This window comes from Hemibagrus wyckioides, linkage group LG15 (genome assembly GCF_019097595.1).
Source record: "Hemibagrus wyckioides isolate EC202008001 linkage group LG15, SWU_Hwy_1.0, whole genome shotgun sequence".
NCBI classification, from domain to species: domain Eukaryota; kingdom Metazoa; phylum Chordata; class Actinopteri; order Siluriformes; family Bagridae; genus Hemibagrus; species Hemibagrus wyckioides.
In genome coordinates, this window is record NC_080724.1 from 10,939,680 (window position 1) to 10,957,632 (window position 17,953).

The following is a 17,953-nucleotide window of genomic DNA, read 5'->3' on the forward strand; positions in this document are numbered from 1 at the left end:
CTCTCTCTTCATCACTTCTCTCTCTCTCTCTCTCTCTCACTCTCTCTCTCTCTCACTTCCTGTGCTCATCTCTCTGCCCAGCTCTTCATCCGCCTTAATCCTTGCTCCATCCATCCATCTATCTGTCTCTCTCGTCTCGTTTTTTCCCCCCGTCCAAGTCTTCCGTTCTTCTTTTTCTTTGTCAGTCTCCCCATTCTCAATGGCTCAGGTTCCAGCTTTCCAAATATATTCATCCCTCGCAGCACTTCTCTCAGACTTTCACATCAGCCCTCTCGCTCTCAGTCCTCTCTGTAGGAGGCGAGGTTCATGTTGACGCTCGACCGTTTCTTACGCGGGCGCGGGCGCAGAAGAAAAGGTCGTCTTCTGTTTCACCGACTCGTCCCCGAGGCTCTCGTGAAACGTAAGAGCAGGAAAGAGCAGAGTATCAACCGTTAACCCTGGCGTCAGGATTCCTCCCGGCAAAAAGCCACTGAAAACGCTAAACACAACACAGGTCAGAATAAAACCCAGAGTCGGACGAAGAATTAGATTGAAGACAGATCACAGGATCTTAATGGATTAAAAAATCTCAGGATAATTTTTGATAGTAGTTTTTCTGTATTGATGTGCTTAACTAGCCATCTATCTCAGTGTATTTTATTAGACTCAGCGCTAATACCTTGTTTGGTATTTCTGCTATTGCTGATCTGATTATACAGATGAGGAGGTGAGAGATGAAGCGAGGCCGAAATCCCACTGGCAACGCTATCAGGAAGTAATCATTATGTAATAACGATTGTAGGAAATCCTTAAAAGTCAAAACAGGCTGGAAAAAAGTAAACTCAGGATTTCATTACATAATAAACCATCAACATATCAAATGTTATTTAGAGAAAAAAAAAACAAAGATTTATACTCAAGTTGGATTTTTCCTTTTTCAGTAAAGATGAAGGACACTCCTGCGTTTCTGTCTGGCACAGTGAAAGATTAATATCAGCCATCAAACATATTCACTTAGCTAGCAACCGCTGTAATGAAATCCAATCTTTACTCATTTTATTCATTTACCGTCTCCTGCCCCAACAACCCCTACCACAAGGTCTGTCTGTAAAAGCCCCCGTGCTTCTCAGGACACATTCGCTCCCCTTTACAGCCGTCCCGCTTCCACCGCCCGGCCGATGACTTTGCCACATGCTCGAAACAGATGTGATCGAGGCCGAGCTGTTTGTCTTCATCCTCTCCTCTTCTATAGCTCACCCTAAATGACCAGGTCCTGTCTGGAGCTTTAGGACCCAGGGGAGATCTAACGCTCTCGAAGCTTTAGCGATCCGCCGCGGACGACATCAGCGATATTAGCAGTGCTGTCACTCTGAAACCTTCTGTACCTTTGGAAACTTACAGGTGGCTTTTGGAAAAGGAATGATGGCTTTACCATATGGAGTATTTTATTTCATTAACATGAGGATAAATGACTTATTTTTTACCAGTTACCTTACACTAAAGATGTCTTTTTAACCATTTATTAGCAAAACAAGTTAGTTCCTGTTATTGCTTGCGTTATAGCAGCTATAAACAGCAATAAACTTTTTTCTTTCTTATTGAAGATAATAATAGTTAAAAAACCACACACAACTGACACTAAAGACTCCTTCCACAAAACAAGAATTATCATCAGGTTACGAACGCAGAATAGAATCAAACATGAGCCAGTATTCAGAGCTCGAATCAGCACAGTTACTTCATTCCTATCTTAAAGGACAAAATAAATAAACCCAGTTCCTGGGCATGTGATGTCATATCCGGTTGCCGGCCGTATTTGCCATAGGAAATTTAACATGCTGAAAGTCTTCACGTTGAAACTCTGTGGACTGGAAAAGATTTACATTGCGTTTATCCACAAATCCTTATTGCAGTCTTTACGACTTTAACCACGTCTCTTCGGTTCTAACTTTGTACTCATCACGTGTTAAACTTCTCAGACACGTCTTTGCGCGGCGATTTAGCGCGAGGAGATTAGAGAAGCACAGACACTTTGGTAAACTCAATCAAAATGTTAGACAAAAGTTAAACTGGGATCGAACACGTTTTTAGAACCGACAGGCTAAACGTGCTTTTGTCGGGCCATAAAAAGATACGAGGCTCAGCGTTCTAGCATGTAAATGACATCATTTGTGAATCCACTTCAGCGTTATCTCCCCGGAGCTACATTCAGTGTTGTGACACATTTCTTCTCAAAGGCTGCTGTACAATTGGGGATTTTGTGGCCACAAAATCCTCAGGGATGAAACGGACTGACGGGAGGCGGGAGTATTATAAAAGATGGGTTTTATTGTTTTGTCGAGACTCTAATGACTCACTAAAAAAAGCCTGAATTTGATTTGAGCTGAAGCTGAAACACATCATCGTTATACAAATATTATTGCGGTCTGAATGTATTTCCTGAGTCTCGAGGGTCCGGGACTGACTCTGACTCTGAAAGCCATCAATAATTTCTGTCCAGTTAAAGCATCACCTCAGTGCAGTATTTAACTATGATATTTATCCATGGCTTCAATTTGTGTGGTCCGGTCGTGTGGAAATCCTTCATTGGAGACGTGTTGCAGACTTTATCGGGTGTTATTGTATCAGGCAGGGTAGCTGTTTCACCCTGAGGGTTAATTATTTTCCCGGCTGTGGGAAAAAAAAAAACCTCCGCGTTCGCCTCGGAGGCACTTTAAAAAAAACGCCTCGGCGTCCTCCTCAGAGAGTTGATCTGAGGACGCCGTGAAGGTGGTACGCTACTAAACATGACCCGAGGGGAACTGGAAAACGAGCGAGCCTGCAATTAAAATGCCTCGTACGTGCTCCGGGAATTACCGAGTCAGACTCCGGTTTGCTGTTGTTTTTGTGTGTTTTGGCTGTGTGACATTGTTTTGTCAAGCTGGAATATCGTAAGATGTTTTGGACACGTTTAGGACCAGTCCACATAGTAAGCCCTTTTTCCCTCTTTGTTTTCTCCGCAGTTCGTTCTCGCCAGTTTCCACCCACTAGATAACTCTTCCTTACGGTACTAACAGGGGAAAAACACGTGCTTTCTCTGAGACACGTGAAGCCGTGATCTTCGACATCATGTTTTCAAACTGCTGCATAACACAACAGGAGGAATGTGCAGTGCAGTCTGCCCTCTTCCTCATACACCCACTCAAAGACACCAATGATTTCTTTACTGAAATCAAAAATGGCCATGATGCTTATACTGAAGGTGTTCTATGTATTGAAGGCACTGTGTGTGAAGATTTCTAAAGATTTCTATTCTCCTCATGCGGCGTCACCCAAAAAAGCAAAGCATTCGGTTCTTCTCAAGGGTTCTTCCTCAAGATGTCTCAGGGAGATTTTCCTTGTCACCGTGACCTCGTACTGTGGGAATAAATCGAAATCTCTTTCTATCTGTAAAGCTGCTTTGTGACAAAGTTGAATTGAATTAAAAGAAAAGGTTTAAAACATCGCAGAGAAAATAGTCAAGCTTATTGAAAAGTATCAACGCATTTGTGAGTGAATAAGTGACATTCTTGTTCTTCTTCCATCTTCAGATCCATGAGATATTCGACTGTCCTGCATGCGACAAGAAGTTCATCTCAACCAATCAGCTGAAGCGCCATATGATCACGCATTCGGGTAGGTGAACAGAAAAAAGGAGGGACTTCACTGAGACACCATCTACACCATCTAATTGTGTGTGTTTTTGTGTGTTTGTGTGTGTGTTTGGCCACCAGAGAAGCGACCCTACACTTGTGAGATCTGCAACCGCAGCTTCAAGCGCTTGGACCAGGTGACGGCTCATAAAATCATCCACAGCGAGGACAAACCGTACAAGTGCAAGCTGTGCTGGAAAGAGTTCGCTCACCGCAATGTCTACAAGAACCACAAGAAGGTGTGTGTGTGTGTACAGGGAGACCTATACTGACCATCCACCCAGAATTCCCTGGATAAGCTCCAGCTCCACCCTGACCAGGATAAAGCGCTTACTCCAGATGATGAACGAACGAACGAATCGCTAAAACCCGTCACCGGTATTACATAATCCCCTAAGTGCAATTAGTTGAGCTGATTGGGATTAATCGTTCGATTCCTTACACACGTTCCAGTGCTGTGGAACAATCTCGGTTCCGTACATTATTATCTGGCACGTCTGTCTTTTTGTCTTAAGCATGTCAGTAGACCAGAGTGAAAAAAATGGAAAAAAATACGTATAAGATATATTTATATTTCTGATAAAAGCTTCATCAAGGCTGTTTGAGACAGAACTTCAAGAATCCTGGAGCAATTTACCCAAAAAACATCACATCATTTTGCAGCTACCTCAAACTGTCAGACAGCGGCGCTGGATTTAACGCCGATATCACGGGCTTAACTCCAAGGTCAGGATTGAGAATACCTGAGACAGTGTGTCCTAGGCAAACTCCGCCCACATACGGAATTCTCGCCCGACTCCTCAACCTGTCGTTATGTCTGAAGTTTGGATATTAAATCTTCAAAACTCAGCTCTGTGTGCAAGAGATGCCGAAACAAATGGAGAGAAGCAGTGCAACCAGACGGACAGATTGTGTTGAAACGAGGAGCTGTAAGCCTCTTATCTTAATGGAGATCATCAGTCCAGTCAGCCACCGTGGAGCCCAAGCCCAAGCCGTGGCCAAGCCCTGACCCTTGCTGAGCCCTAATGACCTTCGACCTTTCCTCAGACCTTCTTTAGACCTTTCCTCCTGTGGATAGTGTCAAGCCCAAAACACAGCACAAACAGAAATGTCTGCTTATTTATTAGGAGCAAGTTAATATTAAGAGTCCAAGCACTTGAAAATAATGATAAACGTATATCTGTATTAAGTTGTTTGCTCATTCTTTCCCCCTCATATATTCCTTCTCTCTGTCGTTCTTCAGACACACTCGGAGGAGAGGCCTTTCCAGTGTGAGGAGTGTAAGGCTCTGTTCCGGACCCCGTTCTCCCTCCAGCGTCATCTCCTCATCCACAACAGTAAGAAACACCTCATCAAACGGTGTGCAAGCGTCTTCTCAGAACCTCACTCCTTCCATCTGCACGTTTAGAGTTCACGCTTTAACACCTCTCCCGTATCGCAGCCGCAGGTTAACGGACGTTACGAGCATGGGTCTGATAACACGCGCAATAGACACATTCACTAAACACACACCACGTGCCAATGCGGCACCGTCCCGATGTAACCCGACACGGACTTGAGTGCTAATGGATGAGAGAAGTGCTGATGCTCAGCACACATTCGATAAAAGGTGTGTTTAAACTGCAAGGAACCTTTCCAGAAACTTCTGACCCGCACAGCGCTGAACGGTAACAAATCCGCTGCTGTGGAAACTTAAGTACCCGTTTTACCAATTAAGGCTGGTGCTATACATAGTAAAGACATTTTTTGCCTTTTTGAACAAAACACACTATGGCTGTGTCCCAAATTACATACTACCACATGATCTTATGGCACGTAGCCTAGCTAGCTAAACTCTCGTGATAGAATAGGATTTTGGTACAAAATCACAAAAATTTGGTACCAGCTCTAATTTTCCTGAAGTTAGTACAACTTCGAAAAACAACTCAAAGCTTGTCAAACCCCACTTTATCTTCCATTTCCCACCCCTGTTCGTGAGTGAGTGAGTGAGTGAGGGGAGCCGACAGGACGGAGCTGCCCTCTGCTCCCCCCAGTCTAGACCGATGACACAGAGATTATAGAGCCGCAGGCATTTCCTGCTGTCCTCCCCAGGGGCTGATGGCCACACCCCCTGGCCCTGCAGGACTGCGATGGTCTTCTCCATCTCTCTCTCTTTCTCACACACACACACACACACACACACACACACACACAAACAACAGGGTGGGTAAAAAAGGAAGATGAGCATTTCATGATATGTGCTGTGTGTGTGTGTGTGTGTGTGTGTGTGTGTGTGTGTGTGTGTGCGCGTGTGTGTAGATGTGCACACTCTCCTGACTGTGAGAAAATACAGCGCCTTGTTTTTTTTCCCCTAAAAAAGCAGCTGAAATGTTTTTCACCTTTAAGTTCATCCTTTATTTCACACTAGTGTATGTGTATTTGTGTGTGTGTGTGTGTGTGTATGACAACAACAACACTGATTTCATCACTGTAATTACAGCAGATGTTTACATTCGTCTCATGTTTCCTCGACATTTTTTCACCTCAAAAATAGTTGTGTTTAATAGAAAATACTATATCGTCTCTTTTCTGGACCGTAATATTTTCTTCCAGTTCATTTTATTTTTCTAGAAATTAGTATAGGGCTTTTAGAAATAGCCGTAATCATAAAGTAGCTTTACAGAAACCCAGATGTAGATTCAGATCCCTGCTGAGCGGATGGTCTTCAGCTTCCCCAGCGGTGCCTGACCTGAAGAGAGAAAAACTTCCTGATCCTTCTTGAGAACATGTGATGGATTTTTATTAGAGAGGAATTTTTCATAGGCTGCAACACATGGATAGGTAAAAAAACAAAAAAAAAAACAACGTAACCATGGCAACAGCAGTATTAATGGCATGTAGTATGCAGAAAACAAGAACTTCAACCTTATTAAAAGATGCTATCGGGATTTTCAGTTATAACTATAAAGCCTCTGTTTTTTACATCCTGCAATATCATATTTTGTTCTAAGCAGGATAACAATGAAGGAAAAGACTGCAATAAATCTATTCCATGCTGTTACTCAGATATTATATTACACACACACGTTCAAGAGCTTCTCGTGCATCCCGATTTCCGTGGCGTGAGGACCTGCCTGAACGATTCCCTTTAGTCTTAGCGATTAGTTAACTGGCTCCTTGATGAAGAAAACGTTCCTTTTCAAAAAGCGATGAGTGACACAAATAGCCGAGACCCCGCGCAACAGTAATAAGTGATTCAAGATGCCGTTTCATTTCTGCTCACAAAAAAAAAAAAGTCCCGCTGCACCATTCAGCCCGTTTGGAGTCTGGTCCAAACCCTAAAGAGCGTGATGAATGTAGGAAACACTTTCACATAGAGCAGATCGTGAGGCGGTGATTCTTTCTGTGGTGGCGGTTTAGAGGCTGCGCCAGTAACCGGGAGGTTGTGAGGTCAAATCTCAGGAGTCCTCGAATAATTTTAACTCTGCAAATCCGAACAATTTAACCCTTTTGACCGGTGCCTGACTCCGAAATGGACTTTTCAATCAGTGTAAACAAACGCATGATTTAGTCTCTGTGAGTCTGATAGAAAATGAGTCAGGAGTCTTTCAGTGTGTTTTTCCCTCGGTTGGATAACCTTATTGATGGAAGATCAAATTTTAGAGCTGCTTTTTACATGAACAAGCACTTGGAGCATCTCAGAGAGCAAACATTTGTGTGAGCAAAACAATCCATTTTTGTTAGCAATTTTTTATAAATATATTGCCCCTAGTAGGCTAAAGAAAAACTTAAACACTACATTTAAAAAAAATGAAGGTCCTGAGTATCTTCTTCCATCTTAACCACCACTGTGGAGTGAGACATGACAAAGATGAACATCTACACAGCCATTTTCTGCTATGAAGATACCCTGTAGTCCCGGTGTGGGGTTAGGGATCGTGTAGTAACTTCTCAAGAGCTAAATCCGGTAGATTAAAAATTCGGATAATACCAGTTTTTATTGCAAGTTGTACCGTATTGTCTAAAATCTTATTGCAAACAGACCATATGTCTTTCCATACCATGCTCAGCACACTTACACGCTATTCCTAGAAGCACTATATATGGAAGCGAGCCAGGCTCTGGAATAGTATTTGCTGCATTTTTTTTTTTTTTTATTGTTTGCAACCCAAAGCAGAGTTTTAGCAGACGCACAGACGTGTTTTTTTCCACCGTCCATATTTTTGTGGAACGTTTCCATTATTTTGTGGTGTTCTATAAAATCGAAGCGAGGGAGAGGCCGGCTTTTCAAGGGGAGACTCTAAGCCACTGCGGCTTCGACTAAAGAATTGCACGGACCCTTCACTTCAGTCCTATTTGTTGGCCACTTCATTTCTCTTTCTCGCTCCTTCCTCCCCGCCCTTTATCGTAGACATGAGTGCAGACGCCCATGTCCTTCAGCGTGAAAAATAGCTCGGGGAGAATAATAGAACAATTTTCCAAAGCTAGACAGACACTTTGGGCAGCAAAGTGGCTCCCACAAAGGCGTCGGGACACAGAAATGGCAGTGGTGGAAGAAGCTTTCAGGAGCAGGACAAAAGCAGCCTCGCGCCCTTTGTGCGGGGAAAAGAGGAAATTATTCTTTTTCGGCGGACGTCTCACGTCTCGTCTGTGTTCTTCCCCCTCGTCCAGGTGAGAGGACGTTCAAGTGCGACCAGTGCGACGCCACGTTTAAGCGCAAGGACACTCTGAACGTACACATACAGGTGGTGCATGACGGACACAAGAAGTACAAGTGTGACCTGTGCGAGAAAGCCTTCGTCACGCCGTCCGTGCTCAAGAGCCACAAGAAGGTAGCGTACGTCTCACATCTGTGATCACTTCACAACCAGTTTTAGAATGCTGCATAACATGATACGAACAGCTTACACCATCTCTTGTTCTAACACAAAACAGACTTTTTATACCACTGTTAAACTCCGCATTCTGATTGGTCAGATGGTGCGGAGTAATTTCCCAGAACAGCAGAACCTCCAACACTGCAACTTCAATTCAATTGTTTCTATAGTAACAGCCAATAGGATTATTTCTATAGTAACAACTACATATAAGAAAAAAGAACAAAAAAGTACAGTTATTGTTTTGTTATGGTGAAGCTTTTTTTTTGGAACCCTTTAAGTAAGGAGTCTCCAATGTCAGAGATTTTATAACAGTGTGGCAAGATTTTCACCTCGGGAGTTTCAGTAACATAATAATCTGCATTTTTTTTCTCTTGTTAACTAAGAAAACGAGGCCAGTGAAGAACCTATTGTTTATAGTTTATGATAATAGGAGCTAAGACGCTAAAATGAATTTTAACTGTAAGTGAATAAAAAACACCCCGTGACATGCGTTAATGAATATAGGAAATTTGCTTTGGTTTAAAAGGAACAAAATGATCACTGGTATTGGACGACAGGATGGACGATGAGAATCCTCTTGTTAGGATGGAATAACAGCCTTTATAACAGAAAAAAAATGAATGTGTGTGTACAGGCATCATTTATCATAATATTGCAGACGTATAGTCACGTAGCTCAGCTCGGGTTTCTTTCAGTTCCATTTAGTTTTATTTGTATAGTATTCTTATGAATCAACAATGTCACAAAGCAGAAATATAGAAGTTCAAGATAGAAATGCTACTTATGAAATGTATTTCTGATGAGGAAGCCAGAGGTGACGACGGTGAGGAAAAATGGAACCAGACTCCAAAGGAAACCTCATCCTCATCCGAGTGACAGCAGAGAGCGAGATTATAAATAATTCCTGTTCTATACCTGTGTAGTTTACAGTATGCTCGAAAAGTGGTGCAATTGTGGAACCAGGAAGTTTTAACATGAGGTCAATCCCATGTGTCTTTAGGCTCCTAGACGAGAACTCCAACCAGAAGTAGTGTTTCAGGATGGAAAAAGTTAAAAGTGTAAATGTGCCTTCTTTGGCCAATCAGAGCTCAGTATTACTCCAGCACAGAGGGTTTATTCCTCCGCGCTCTCCGCTCTCTTCTCTCTGCCCGGATGGTTTTTGTTTGATTTCGGATTTTTATCTCCCTCTACAGCGACTGTCATTTTTGTTCTTTTAAAGCCTGTGTTTAATATAACCCTCGCACACTGAGCTCGATCCCGACAGCAGGTCCGAGAGTCGGGAATCCCGTCGTCTCCTGTCAGCCCAACTTAGACCTAAAGGCACCGGGACATCAGAGGCGTAGAGCTTTCAAAGCCTCCGAGAGAATGCAGAGATTAAACGCACCGAGCTCATGATCAGATTCGAGATCAGATGGAAATGAAACTCTGGGAAGGTTCAGTCAAAGGGAATTCTGGGTCGAAGACGGAATCGAGCAGGTCAGCCGTCAGCGTGTCCGTTCCTGTTAAAGGAAAATGAATGAAAGAAGCTGTGAATAGAAAAAAAATGAACAGTTGGTAAATAACTGAGATTTATCTAACATCCTGAGTGTGTTGTTACTATAGAAACAGTAAAGTGTTGAGATTAGCCATAAAGCCACGCCTACTGTCCGAGCTGCTGGGATAGAAAATTAATTTTCTGACCAATCAGAATGGAGAAATCGCTCATGTTTTCCATTCAGAACACACACACACACACACACACAGTCTTTTTCTAACGAGTCGAAATAAGTCATAAAGCCAAAGACTGGTCATTTTGAGAATTAGTCATATCCCTGCATTATGAACCCATCTCACACACACTCATACACACTCACACGTGCACCCAAACACACACGTCCAGCAGATCGCTATGTGTACACTCCGCTGAAGTGTTGTTTACGGCACACGGAGAAGCTGAGCCTTTTAGCTCCGACTACTTCAAACTGTTAATAACACACCCGGCGTCTCGGACGCGCTCTCACTGACAGCTTACTGTGTGTGGGTGAGAGCTCTTAATAACAGACATGCTACCCTCTCTCACACACACACACACACACAACATGTTTTACTGATGACAGCAAACAGGCAGCAATGAGAAACGAAGATTACAGAGAAGGATAATGTATTAACTGGCTAAGGTTCAAGGACGGAGATGTATAGCTCTTTCTATAGCTCTGAGGGAGGGAATGAAGGATGTGTGGGAGAGGGAGAGTGGAAAGAAGGGAAAGGAGATAAGGATGAGAACGGAACTTTGTGGCTAAAAAGTCATAGCCAGTGCAAAATTTATTAATCTCGAGCAAGATTTCTCCACCCCCAAAGAGGCATCGTGTTTAGTCTAACCTCAGGTCTAACCCTTGTAGCCTTCACCTTGCTTTCATCTCTCAGCTCTTGCCTACAGACACACTCCTTTGTCTAGAATGATCCTAGAGAGTTTCTGTTTTTGTCTAATAGACTCACACCGGAGAGAAGGAGAAGATCTGTCCGTACTGCGGTCAGAAGTTCGCCAGCAACGGGACCCTGAGGGTGCACATTCGCAGCCATACAGGTCAGCACACACACACACACACGGTCCAGCACACATGGTTTGCTCCATATAGAGCATCACCTTGAGAATACAAGGTGACTTCAGAAACCTCGAGTCTGGCTTCAAATTGCATCACAACCTCCTCATCAGAAGTCTCTACTTTGTTGCCAGTCCTCCTTCATATCCTCAAACACACAAGGAATCCCGTCTGCGTTATTATTTTTTTGGGGGGGAGGAGGGAAAAAAAGTTACAGCAGCCTGATTTACTTCTGCTAATGAAGTGAAATCAGCTCTTGTAATGGAAATAAAGGTTGTCTTGTTTCTAGGTGCACTAATAGAGATAAATCACGCAGGGCGTCCATAATCAGACAAACGCAGGGGGTTTTTTCTGTCAGGATTTGCATGTGGAAGTACGGCTCCCCCAGAGGGACACACAGAGCGACACACACATAAAGTGACACGCCGTCCTTACAATGGAGATCCAGACATTCCTGCGTGCTGCCATAACGACATGCTTCAGCACAGGCCACACACACACACACACACATACACATATACACACATATATATATATACACGCACACAGACTTCCTCACCCATTTTAAAACCATGCTTTGAAATAAAAATCATACATATCATCCACAAACCCTGCTTTCCCTCCCCATTCCATTTTTCTCCATCTTCTCCTTTCTCTATCCTCCATCTTCCCTCTTTTTCTCAACCCCCCCATCCCCTTCCTCCCTTTTTTTGGTGTTTAGTGAGTCTTTAAACCCCCTGGCGTTCTCAACTAAAGATTTTCTACAAACACCGCACTCTTCCCACAATCCCATTACGGACAAACATTCCAGCTGGATCTCTGTCAGAGGTTTAAGGACTGAAGAATGAGCTATAGACGGACGGATGGGCTCAGGGTAGGAGGGACGGTTGACAGCCAGAGCGAACGTACGGAAAGAACTCTTCATTTTCTTCCTCTCGGTTTTTTTGGAATAGAGCGCTGTAGTAATATGCCAGTAGGGTTTTTTTTTTTTTACATGAAGTATCAAAAATATACAGTATTTATAACATATGGGCACTTATTTATTGACTCTCATTTTTGTTTGATTTTCTGTTCTCACTAGTTTAAACGCTCCGTTTAAAATTCGCTCATTCCCAGTTGATGTTTTTTCCCATAACCTCACACCTCAGCTTTTTATCATTTTTCTGAATTAATTATTTATTACACAACACATCCTTTATTCATAGTCGTGTTTAATGCTGTGGACCGTCCACAAGACACATTAGTTCCTGTTATCTTTTATTTTATAGCAGTTTTAAACAGTTGTTCCCTCACCATCCTCTCGCTTTTTATTTATTTATTTATTTAATTTAATTTAAGAAAAAAAAATGCAGCTCAAATACTAGAGAAATTCTGAAGACTTTACTGTAAAGACTCCAAAAAATCTCCACCTTATCAACAATAACATGCCCTACTAGTCACCATGTGAGTCGTTACTATGGAAACGAGACTGTTTGAGAATTAAACTGTTATAATATAACACATGTTGTGACACACACATACATCCTACAGAGAGTTCATTAAAGAACCTGGGATTTTCCTCACTCAGAGTCGAGATTTGGATGCCGATGCTGGGTTTGCCCGTCTGACCGCCACAGACAGATTACACAAGCGACATCAGACACATTCTGCTCTTTTACGGGCCTGGAGGCTCTTTGTCTGTCCACACACTGACACAACACAGCTATTATTAACACTACAGCCTTTCCCTCCTCTCACACACACTCTCACTCGCATAAAGATACACGTAAACACGCCTGCTATAAAAATGATAAACGAGCATGACAACAAGATGTTTGGATGCGATGTGAGCTTAGCAGACGCGTGGGAATGCAAGCGTGTGTATGTGTGTTTTCAGTGGTTAGTGTATAGAGCCTGGCCTAAGCCGTGTTTGTAGAGATAAACAAAGAGATGGGAGTCGGAGAATGCAGTGGGAGGTGTGGGAGAGAGGGATGCACCTCACGAGGAAAAAAGAGGCGAGAAAAAAACAAAACAAGAAAGCAATGAAGGAAATTCTCCAACACGGCATCCGGCGACACGACCTCTGACCTCTGCGGCCTATAAATCTGTTTCTCTCCACTCAAGCTTCCTTTCACTTGTATTAATATATCGTCCACTTCCGCTTCCTCTGGCTGCAAACACAAAGGGTAGGATGCAAGTGCAGGGTCAATATATTAGGAAGTGGGCAAAAAAAATTGGAGTAGCCTAAAAAATCAGGAACAGTGCAAAAAATATCAAAACAAGGAGAAACCAAACAATCCAGAATGGTCAGGAAATATTCAGAACGGGTGCAGGTCAACAGCAGAGAACAGATTTACAAAATCTAGGCAAAAACAAACACAGAGCGTAGGAGCAAAGCGTATAACTTGCAACGAGGAACTGAAATCAAGGAGTTTATAAAGTGTACAAACCACACATACAGAATTAAACACAGATGAACATCATCAAAAGGCTGGTGACTGTGAGCTTAGGAGTGCTGGTGCTTGCTGGGAGATCGTGGCAGCCATGTCGGTTGGCTGTGGTGAAACGGCCATTTTAACCACTTCTGATTGGTCAGAAGGTGTATCCAAATGATATCAAGACCAGTCTAGTGGAAATCATTATGTATAAAGAATGTTTAGGATATTTTCTGTAATGGCATAAAGCATACAATATGTGCATTTCCTCAGAATTAAGAATATACAACAATGGTACATTATTATTGCCATTAAATAAGAAATTAAATCATGATGCATTACATCAGATGCGTGCTTGGAAGTGCAAACATCAAAAACATTAGATGTTCTCATCGTTTAAATCAGACTATTAAGCGAGTGTGAGAAGTCCTATAAGGAATGTAAAGCATTGATGAGTCAGGGCAGTGCATTGATGAGCAGAGGCGCCATGGCTTATTAAATCATTTTCCTTTCGCTCGTTCAAGATTTTAACCCTTTCATTCTCAGCCAAAATGCTAATAAAACTGCTACAGTCCTACTACAGCAATACAACAAGCAACATTATGAACAAAGTGTTCAGCATACATCTGTATCAGGAATCATACATATCAGGAATCGTTTCTGAACTCTTTTCCTTAGTCAAAGCTCTGGAAATCTAAATGGGTTTGAAAGTGTTGGTGCTCTATTGGAATTGTCCCAAAGTTCTAACCAGTGGATGAGCTCATTCATCTGTATCTCTTCAGAGAGCGTGGAATTAACGTCCTGGTGCGCTCATTTTCCTTCTGGTCTTTCAAGATGTTATAGCTTTCATTTCCAGGCATAATAAGGAAGTAAGACTATTGCTGGAATAGTTATTGAGATGAAATACAAGTATGATGAAAATCAAAATGAACTAAAAACAAGATCCTTAGACCTGGGTGGCACGGGGGAGCCGAAGGTAGCATGGACATCTCTCAGCTCCAGGGAACCAGGTTTGATCCTGAGCTCGGGTTACTGTCTGTTTGCCTTGGATTCCTTTGGGTTGTTAGAACTTCCCAGCAGAAAGTGCATTTGAAACACTAAGTTGCCCCTAAGGTACCCTATGATGGACTCGCATCACGTCCCATCTCATGTCCAATGTTTCCAGGATCCACCACGGCCCTGTTCCTGAAGATGAATGACTGAAGAAGGTCAGCACATGATGATGTACATTCTCTACACTCTCATGTGCTGCTACTTAAGATGGTTTACAGTTTCATTTAATTCGTCCAGTAAGTGGTTACAGCACTGCACAGCTCATGCTGCATGGTTTATTCTGGTGTTTTGCCTGTTATTCTGTGTAGCCAGTGTAAGCTGTGTGGTTACCCACATTGCTGGGTGTTTTCATTGTCCTGTGCCATAGAACTTGTCTCATACTCTCTCACACAATTTCCATGATGTGTGATCTGTCAAGATCATGTATTGTCTCGAATGTTGCATCATGCTCCCGAGTACCCAATATTTCAGCCCACTCTGTGTGTGTATGTACTGTAGATGGGGTGCAAATCCAAATCACTTGACTTTTCATGAATGGATACACATGGAAATGGAGAATCCTGTTCATCATGTTTTTCCAACTCAAGAAACTCCTTGAGTTACGGCTTGAAAATGCTGAAGGCCAGCACTGACAGACTGAAGGAGTTAATCCCTGACCACACCATTTATTTTCTTGAGTTTAAAGCAAAGTTAATCCTTAAAGGTAACTTCTTTACCTCAAACCAAGCTCGATAATCCCAGACTTAGTCCAAATAGTGCGAGATGGTCCCTAAGGAGTTTGCATGCTGGGATACTTTACTGTCATGATGAGTTAACCTTTCTCAAATTACCCCATCTGATCAGCCTTTGTTTTTTCATCTGTGGCAGGAGTTAAAACCTCATTAGAATCTGATAAGACAGAGTGGTGGTTGGGTAAGAGGAGACTAGGAATGTTCACAGAAGATGATTCAAAGGATAATTTCATTTATTTTGGCTAAAATAAAACTATACATAGAGAAATAAAAAAAAAACCCACTTATGACTGCTTTTGTGTAAGGTTACATGGATAAAAAGTAGTACTTTAAAGAAAAGCAGTTCTCAGTGTGTTCATCATGTCCAGAGGCAGGATCTGCAGTTTTTCCTGATCTATTGGCCTGTATGTCATGGAGAACACTTAGAGTCTGTCTGTGAGGGACTCGCATGACTGTGAGCATGACTGTGTGTATGGAAGTGTTGGCGTACTGTACGTTGGGTTAACACTTCCCAGATCAGAGGGATTTACTTGACATTAGCTAACCCATGTGCCAGCAGTTTCCCTGAGCTTTTTCTTTCAGTCCAAGGTGTTGATGATGTCATTCTCAGGCGCCACCAAGTTTTCAGCTTCTTGAGACAGTCATTTGGGCCGCTCGAGTCACTCTTTCTTGCTGTAAAGTGTTCTGCCAGTGCTGCACCAGGAGCTTGACTAATGGGCTGCTGTAGCTTCAGTGCTGATCAAAAGGCTTTAAACTGCTAAATCAGATCTTGGAGTAGTTTAGCATTTTTCCTTCTTTGATACACCTGCACTAGTTGGTCCACTAGTATTCAACCCATCTTCTCATTTTTTCACACATATTTTTCTTATTTTATAGAGGTGAAAAAATACACTGCTCTGCACCAGACAGTTTGTTTCAGGTGACTATATAATAGTATGCTGTTACTAGTGAACTATTATTTAAACATTGTCAGTGACTTTTTTGCTTTTCCTTGCTGCCATGACCAGTGAAGGAGGCTTGGCCTCAGTGCTGGTCAGTCTCATTAAAGGTAGTGTGGCCTTTATACCAGTCAGTCCAGGTGAAAAAACTGTGGCCTCTGTACCTGTCAGTCCCTTTAAAGGAGGTGTGGCATCTGTACCTGACAGTCCCATTGAAGGAGGTTTGGCATCTGTACCTTTAGGAATCAGTGTAAGGGCATTGGCCTCTATACCTGTCAGTTCCAGTGAAGAAGTTGTGGCCTCTGTACCTGTCAGTCCCTTTGAAGGAGGTGTGGCATCTGTACCTGTCAGTCCTAGTGCTGGAGACATGGCCTCTCAGGCTTTTGTCAATAACCTGGAATATTGAATACTGATCATCGTTAAACCCTATGGTGAAGATTAACTGCTTTATACATATCAGCATCTAACAGCTTATTTATCCAGTGAAATGCATCCTGAGATGGGGACATAGTAGAGGCTGAATTGTTTAACAAGTCAGATTTGGGAGAGTTTTTCCCTCAAAACTTCTCAGACTGCCCCTCAGATGTCTAAGGCTTCCATCATCAGTGGACAATGCTTGTCTGATGGCCTGGTTGGACACTATGTCATGCAGCAGGTGTGTGTGTGTGAATATTCATGCTCCTGTGAGTGCCTCTCCTAGTATGCGTAATTGTGTCAGTTGTACTGATCTAGACCCGACAGCACGTCATACGAGGTTGTGTGTGTCTGTGTTGTAGTTGCCTGGGGGATCGGCCATGCAGGAGAACCTAAAGGAAACACTTACAAAATGCAGACACTGAATGACATCATAGGGCGTGTCGTGGTTGGGAAAAGACACAGGTTTAGATGTTTCCCCTGGATTTACATTTCACTGAAAAGCCCCTTGTAAAAATGGAGACGTGTGCATGTGAGAGATTGGGTTATGCCACAGCATGTACAAACCCAGTGTATTGTCATTTGATATTAGGGATGGGTATGAGTACTTTTCAACAGTCAGCAACGTGTAGACATAGCAAAACATTTCTTTATCGTGAAATCTTAAAATAGAAGACCAAAATAGAAGTTTCTTTCTGAAATGTTGACTGAGGTTTTCTTATTTTTGAGCTAATTTTTTACACTCAACCCCTGGGACATTATCTACATTATAATAAAATGTTTGGGCTTTGCATCATTCACACTTGCAGCATTCAGAGGTTATTTGACCAGGATTCATGCTGGGATTTCTATTGTGTTAAGCTGTAGTACCTGGGACTTTGACTTTGTATAGTTGCAATACCCTGGAATTCAAAACCTTCCATCTTCAATAGCTGAAATTTCCACTAGCCAGTTTTGGCTTTTGGAAATTTCCCTCTGTCTCACTTGAGTACCTGGGATTCAAATTCATACTTGGGAATTTCTAGTGCCTGGGATTTCAAATCTGTCCAGCATCAGTCACTGGAATTGGGACTGTGTCCAGCTGTGGAACATGAGATTGAGACTTTGTTCAGCTTCTGTACCTCAGATTGTGACTCTCTAGTTGCAGTACCTGACATTTTGAATTTGTCTAACTTCAATGTGGTCTAACTTCAGTACCTGGAATTTCCACCCTGTCCAGCTTCAGTAACTGAGATTTTGACTGTCTAGCTTCAGTTCTTGGTATTTTGTCTCAGTCCATCTTAAGTACCTGGAATTTCCCTTATGTCCAGCTTGC

The 17,953-nt window shown here is 42.6% G+C and overlaps 1 protein-coding gene across 3 annotated transcripts in view; it reads left to right on the forward strand.

Moving 5' to 3' along the window:
* prdm5 (PR domain containing 5) overlaps window positions 1-17,953 on the forward strand; it is a 43,943-nt gene that overhangs the window by 8,160 nt on the left and 17,830 nt on the right. For 2 of the 3 annotated variants that reach the window (XM_058409199.1, XM_058409200.1), the window contains exons 9-13: window positions 3,549-3,633; window positions 3,732-3,889; window positions 4,894-4,987; window positions 8,301-8,461; window positions 10,979-11,072. In XM_058409199.1, the coding sequence (XP_058265182.1) occupies window positions 3,549-3,633; window positions 3,732-3,889; window positions 4,894-4,987; window positions 8,301-8,461; window positions 10,979-11,072 (592 nt within the window). Of the gene's footprint in view, window positions 1-3,548; window positions 3,634-3,731; window positions 3,890-4,893; window positions 4,988-8,300; window positions 8,462-10,978; window positions 11,073-11,809; window positions 12,030-17,953 lie in introns of those variants that run through there. The other variant, XM_058409201.1, reaches the window with a different exon arrangement.